This window comes from Echinops telfairi, unplaced genomic scaffold (genome assembly GCF_000313985.2).
Source record: "Echinops telfairi isolate 266 unplaced genomic scaffold, ASM31398v2 ScPeMD7_7467;HRSCAF=8505_0, whole genome shotgun sequence".
Classification (NCBI taxonomy): Eukaryota; Metazoa; Chordata; class Mammalia; order Afrosoricida; family Tenrecidae; genus Echinops; species Echinops telfairi.
In genome coordinates, this window is record NW_022111367.1 from 6,080,545 (window position 1) to 6,087,968 (window position 7,424).

Here is a 7,424-nt window from a genome sequence, read left to right on the forward strand (position 1 = left end):
TCAACAGCTTGGCTAGTTCATTTTAGTCTGGAAGCTTCCCTAAATCAGTTCAGCATCCTAGCAATACTTAGACCTCCACTGACAGATTAGTAGTGACTCTACACAAGATTTATTGGTTAGGAATAAAACCCTAGTCTCGCTCATAGAATATGAGAGCTCTACCATTGAATTATAATTCAAATACTTCCTTTATGGTTCAGTGGTAGAACTCTCATATTTCAATGTGAATTGTTATTGTGTTATTGAAAGTACCATGGATTGCCAAAAGAACAAACAAATCTGTCTTGGGAGAAGTACAGCCAGAATGCTCCTTAGAAGCAAGTACTTCCTGTTATGTACTTTGGACATGTTGTCAGGAGAGACCAGTCCCTGGGGAAGGACATCGAGCCTAGTTAAGTAGCAGGGGAAAAAAGAGGATGACCTTCCACAAGATGAATTAGTGCAGTGGTTACACCGATGGTCTCAAACATAAGGATGACACAGGACAGGGCAGTATTTTGTTTTACAATATAAATGTTCACTATGGTTAGAACCACCTTGAGGGTACTTAACAATAACAACCACTGAAACCTTGCCCCTTCTCTGTCTCTCTTTCTCCCCAACTCCATCTCTGTCTATAAACACCTACACCTATCTATATTTGTTGCTCACGTGTCAAATGGATTCAGACATATGGTGACCCTGTGTGTGCAAAAAGGACCTGCTTCATAGGGTTGTGAAGGCTGGCCTTTCAGGAGCTGATTGGCAACCCACCTCTGCGTAGGTTTCCACTGCCAGCCTCTTTGGTAAAAGTCAAGCTCTTAACTCACCGTTTGCCCCACTCCACCACCATCACCACGCACTATTATCAAGTCAATGCTGACTCAGAGTGACCCTATAGGACGGGGGGAACTGTCCCTGTGTTATTTCCAAGACTATAGCTCTTTACCGGACTAGAAAACCCCATCTTTCTCCCGAGGAGCAGCTGCTGGTTTCATACCACAGACCTTATGGTTAGCAGCACATTTCCTAACCACTATGCCACCCAGGATCTTTTGCTCCACCCAGGGACTTGTTAAAAAAAGAGGGCCTTCAGTCTCTTTGCTATATTCTTCTCTTTTCACTAAACAATATAAATATATGTACACATTGTTAATGAAGATCATCCTATTGCAGTCGCGCACCACGATTATAAAGTCAAATCCCTCATCCTTAAATTGCTGGCCCTTTCTAAACTTGCTCTACAAACATTGTACCTGCGCATTTGCTGTGAGTTCCCAATTGGATTCCCCTTTCGTCTTCTGCTTTTCTTGATGGCAAACCCTCCTTTTCTCTCCCAGTGGCCACCAGCTCCCGGACTCACAGCTTACACTCCAACTGGATCCTACGGGCACCGCGGAGACATTCCAAGGCCATGGCTGCCCGGGTTGCTCAGACCCTGGATGTCCAGCTTCGCACAAGCACCGAGTGGAGGACCCTCAGCACTCAGAGGAGACTAGAAAGGCACCCTATTTACTTGCCCAAAGCTGTAGAAGGGGCATTCAACACCTGGAAGTTTAAGCCCAAAGCCTGTAAAAAAGAGTAAGTATTTAGGTTAAAAAATAGTGCTAACAATGTTCTCATGTCCTCCAGTGTCTTGAAGAGGAATTCTAACAGTGGCTTGAGTTCCCATTCTACACACCAAACATTATTCCTATGTATTTTCAGGAGGGTGTTCATTGTCATTTGTTTGCTTGGCTTTGGACGGTGGTATTTTACTGTAAGCCTACTTCATAGCTATTACCTGCTCCTAACGGATGCCTCTGCTCGGGTTGCTTCCCCTTCCTTCTGACTGGAAGAGTCTTGTGTGCTGTGGAGTTTTTTGTTTTAAACAATATTTTGCTGAGTTTTTGGAGAAAGTTCACACAGCAGGCGAAGCCTTTCCTTCGACAGTTTCTGCACAAACTGTTCAGTGACACTCTTTAGCTTTATTGCACGGTGTCAACACTGTGCAGTGGGGTCCCGTTTGCTCCATTTCCAGTGTTCTGGTAATTTCCTTGCCTCCTTACCTTATTTGCCTCAGGTTTTTTTCCCTTTTAACAGTTTTATTTGTACTTTAAAAACATGTCATACAATTCATTAATTCAATCCTAGCAAGACGGGTTGTGGAATTATCACCACAATCAATTCTAGAACATTTTCTTCTTCCTGGTACTCCTTGTTATTCATGAAATTATTTTTTGAAATTGTTGCAAAGACATACACAACAAAGCATTCTCCAATTCCGCAACTTCTACATATAGAATTCAGTGCCATTGATTACACTCTTCCTGTTGTACAGTCATTGATAGGCTTTTCCCAATTCGTCCACCACCATAACACAAACTCAATGCCTTCTAAGCAATAACTCCTCCTCCGTGACCCCGATAACCATAGGTTCCATTCGTTCTGTCTTCTTTTTCCCCTGTAGTTTTCTTGACATAGTATTCACATATGATACACTTCCATAGTTCAATCGCTTTTAAAAAGAGTTGTATATACATCATCACAATGAGTTCTAATGCTCCCTCATCCTCAATTTTGCATTTTAAGACACCTATCTTGTAGTATTAAATTAAAATTGGCGATGAGGTGGGGGGCCAGCCCCCACCGCTAATCGCGGGTTCAGTAAGTACAATTGTACGGTTGAGATATATAAGTATTATATTAAAGTCATCGAGAGCATGAGAGATATTACAATAATGCAGTTAGATACATTACATGGTAGCATTGCTCACCTCAGCCCAGCTTGGTGGTCCATGTGAAGAGAGAGGGAAGGGAAGAAGGGCAAGGGAACAAGGAAGAGAGGACGGGAGAGGAGAGGGGGAAGAGAGGGGAGTGACCAGGGAGTGAGCAGCAAGGAGAGCAGAGAGTCAGAGATCAGAGAGCTCTATCTTGCTGACCCACGCCTATATACCTTTTGGGGGCATACCAGCCCACTAATTACAGGTAGAGACATACATCACAGGAAGGGGTTACACTATAGGTAACATAGTAATGAGAGGGTGGTCTAGGAGTGGTCTCTGGGTCTCCATAGGAACCATTATCAGTAGGACGAAAACTCCGCCTACAGGAGCCTGTCCATTGTCCCCAGAGGCAGTCTGATTGCCCTCAGTGGAGGGAATGCCTACGCATCTGACCTCCCCCCCCACTATCTTGTGGATAATATCCTTTATTTTGGGTCCCACTCAACTTTTTTGCTAAAAGGTTATCTCAACAGTTTCAGTTCTAGGTTTAAACACTGTGGCAGGGTGATAGGCCTCAGTTATCTACTGTTCTAGTGTGTGTATGTGCTTGCTTATTTAACGAAATGCAACTTCTCCTGCACAGTTTCTCCCCTTCTTTCTGAGACCATCGATTGTGACCTCATCAGAACAGTCAGTGGTGGTACCTGGGCATCATCTAGTTCTTCCAGTCTCAAGGCAGAGGTAGACTTATTTCTCTTGTGAGCTTTTCTTTTTCCTTTTTACTATTTTGCTCCTGGCAAGCAGACACCAGCAACTGTGTCTTAGATGACTACTTGCAAGCTCCAGAGGCTACCCACTTCACTAGGATATATGTGATTTGGGGAACCCATTTATGCCAATTGAGTTATCTCATCAAATATGGTCCTAAGCTTTCAAACCCAGTAGACCCATCTTGAATGTTTTTTATTGTGTCCATGGTTTTTATTGTGTCCCTTATTTGTGTTTCAATGAATGAATATGTGTGCTTCTACCCACATTTAAAAAAAAATAGCTACATCTGAGAGCCTTGGTGGCATAGTGGATAACCCATGGGTGCTAACCTCAATGTTGGTACTTCAAAACTACCTGCCTGAATCTAGGACATATGAACCCCTCAGGACCAGGGGTGACAATGGTGATACCAGGAGGGAAGGAGGTTGTAGAAAGGGGGAATTGATCACAGGGATCTACATATAACCTCCTCTCTGTGGGACAGGCAGCAAAGGGGTGGGTGAAGGGAGACGCCGGGCAGTATAATATAAGATATAATAATAATTTATAAATTATTAAGGGTTCATGGGGGAGGGGGGAGGAGGAAGGGAGAGAGAGGGGAAAAAAAGGAAAATGAGCTGATTCTGGGAACCCAAGAGGAAAGTGAATTTTGGGAATGATGAGGGCAACAAATGTATAGGTGTGCTTTACACAATTGATCTATGTATTGTGATGAATTGTATGAGCCCCAATAAAATGATTAAAACAAACAAACAAACAAACAAACAAGCAACCACCTGTCTAGTAATACATACATACATACATACATACAAAAACTAACTAGCTAAAAAAACAAACAAAACCACCACCACCACCACAAAAAAACCCACCAAGAAACTACCTCCCATTCCCGGGGAGAACGATGAGACTTTCTACCCTGTAGAGAGTGACACTCACAGAAACATACGGAGCAGCTCTACTCTGCCCTGCAGGGTTGCTATGTGCCAGCATCGACTCAATGGCAGTGAGTTTCTTTTAGGTTAAATATAGACATGTTAAATATAGGTTAAATATAGATATGTCAAGGACTCCTGGGGGTCCAGGGGGTTCTGTATGGAGCTGCTAACCACCAGGGGATGGTCCTTCTCTTCAGGAGAAATATATGGCTGTCTACTTCTGTACAGATTTAGACTTTGGAAAATCTTAAGGAGCAGTTCTACTGTGTCCTATAGGGTTTATATGAGTCAGAATTTACTTGTTGGCTGTGGGTTTGGGGTTTTGTTTCTTTGATTATAGGTACTTCTCTCTGTTCTCACCTTTGTAGAAATATGTACCTACCCATACAACGTACCTACCCTATATCTCTCCATCTGCACCCAAGCATTGATGTCTGTTTGGTTGTGCTGTGCTCACTCCATCCTCATTCCGTGCCCTTTATCCCCGCATGAAACACAAGCAAACCACCCCAAACAACAAGTCTCTATGATCTAAAGGGTAACTTCCCCTCCCTGATCCTTCCTGCCAACCTCTAATGAGCATTGATCTCTATATATGCACACGATTATCTATACTTATCTTCTTATGGAAGAGGGATAATATAACGTGTGTCCTTATTTTCTTTACTTATTTCACTTAGCATTATGCCCTCCAGATCCATCCATGTTAATATGTTACATGAAATCATCAGTGTCCTTTATTATTGCCTACAGTTTACTTATCCAGTCATTTATTAATGGACACTTTGATTGCTGCTTTATTCACAATAGCATATGATTTATATGAAGAAAGCAGCAATGAATATAATGTGCATATGTCTATTGTACAATTGTTAGACCTCTGGGGTATATACAAGGGCCCCTGATGACACAACGAGTTAAGCATTTGGACAGTTCACTGCAATATCAGCAGTTTAAACCCACCAGCTTCTCTGAGGGAGAAAGATGAGACTAAGATGGTTTGTTTTTGTCAAGATTTACAGTCTTAGAAACATTAAGGACAGTTAGACTCTGACATATACCATCACTATGAATTGGAAAAGACATGATGGCAGTGGGGTTGGTTTTTGTTTTAGAGTATACCTAAGGCAATGCCAAAAAATTGGTGGGATTTTTTTGTGGAATTGACAGGTAATGGAATTTCCCCCAAAATTTTTGAAATCCCCTCATTCCTAGGAATGGGATTGCTGGATCTAGTTCTGGTTTTTTTGAGATGAGCCTTACTGTTATATATATATGCAGTGTCACTTTACCCCAGGCATCTCATTTTAGTTTTGATTTGCAGCTCTCTAATGACTAATGATCTTCAACAGGTTTCATATGTTCATTGGCTATGTGGATATCTTCTGCGGTGACAGTTATGTTCATGTCCATTTGTCTCTTTTACGATTGGGTTGTTTATCCTTTTGTTTAGTTGCTGCACTTTCAACAGATTTTAGAGATGAAATCCTTATTGGATAAGTTGTTTCTGAAGATCTTTCCCAGTCTGTAGGTTGCCAATAAAGTATTTTCATGAGCATGCTTTAAAATTTTTATAAGGTCCCATTTAACTTCTTTTATAAGGCCCCATTTGATCTTTTTCTATTGTGCATTTGTTGTTATTTTGTTATCCTACTTCTGTTTAAAATCTTGTATGCTGATTTCCATGGGGAAAATTTCTAACTAGGTGCCCTGGTGACGCAGTGGCCAAACAATGAAGTGACACCCAAAAGACGTGGGCCTGCTCCCATCAACGGCTCCATGGGGGAGAGCCGTGGCAACCCGCCTCTACAAAGACTAACAGCCCTGGGACCCCCACAGGACACTATCACTGCTCCACGGGCCTTTAGAGTCAGAATAAACCCAGCACCAATGGCCTTGGTTCTCAGGAGAACCCCTACAAAGCACTCTATCGTTAGCTGTTTCCAATACTATTCGGGTGTTATAGAGTATTGTTGGAAACCGATATACATGCCTGGGGAAGTAAAGGGACAGTTAGCTGGTCACAGATGCTGTGGTAAATGGTGGGGTTCAGATTTCTTGTGGTGATGGTGGGGGCTCTCTCTGTCTTTCCCTTATGGGTATACCTCCATAGGCCATTTCTCGTAAACTCTTACTGTGTACAGAGAGCTACCTCTTTCTCCCTGTGTTCCCTGTTACAATGACCCCTGCCCGGCTGGCCTTGCATTTCCTCCAAGTCCTAGTGCCCCTCCAGCCAGGTCTCAGCCAAATTGAACAGCGCTCTCTCCTTCAGAATGCCATGCTCTCCCTGCACCCCTTTCCTGTTGTGTGGCCCAGGAATTCCCATGGCCCATGTGCACTACTTAAGAAAAGGGTGTGTGTGTGTGTGTGTGTGTGTGTGTGTGTGGATGGGGGGGACTACAGCTTCCTCAGATGAACTCCTTTTCTGGGATCCATGTTTGCAGTGTTGCCCATGCTCATCCAAAAGCGACTGGGCTGAGTAAGAGCTCTAGGTGTTCTCCCAGTTTCTGGGCCTTCCAGTCCCTCCTGTCCTCCACTTCTGCCCTCAACCCAACTCTGCAACGCTTCAACTTCCACCCCAGTTCTGCTATCTCAGTCTGTACTTTTTATTTATTTATTTATTATTCAGTGAGTTGCTGTTGGGGATAAATGGGAACATCCCATTTGTTTCATCCCCTCTGTAGGAAAAAATTTAATAAGCTGTTTTATACACATATACTTTCTTTTTCTTAACAGTATTTTACATTCTATACCATAAACTACATTAATGATATTACTATATTAATATTTACGTAGTAATATATGTCTTTTGGGGCGATGAATGGCAATATTCTCGGATAAAATGATAATGATTTCCCTAAGTGGACCAAGGAGATATATAAATCATGTATACATATGAGTGGGTTTGGGGCTCACAACTAAGTCTAGCCCCCATCTGAGTTAGTTAATTGTGCCAACCTGGCTGATAATCACATGTGGGGCTAATTGAAAGGTGGAGGGATAAATGGGTGGTGAGCCTCACCTTTCTAGTTCT

General features: G+C 42.6%; 1 protein-coding gene across 1 annotated transcript in view; it reads left to right on the forward strand.

Moving 5' to 3' along the window:
• CUNH13orf42 (chromosome unknown C13orf42 homolog) overlaps positions 1-7,424 on the forward strand; it is a 29,700-nt gene that overhangs the window by 17,773 nt on the left and 4,503 nt on the right. The window contains exon 3 of the mRNA XM_030888427.1: positions 1,320-1,560. Within this exon, the coding sequence (XP_030744287.1) occupies positions 1,320-1,560 (241 nt within the window). The remainder of the gene's footprint in view (positions 1-1,319; positions 1,561-7,424) is intronic.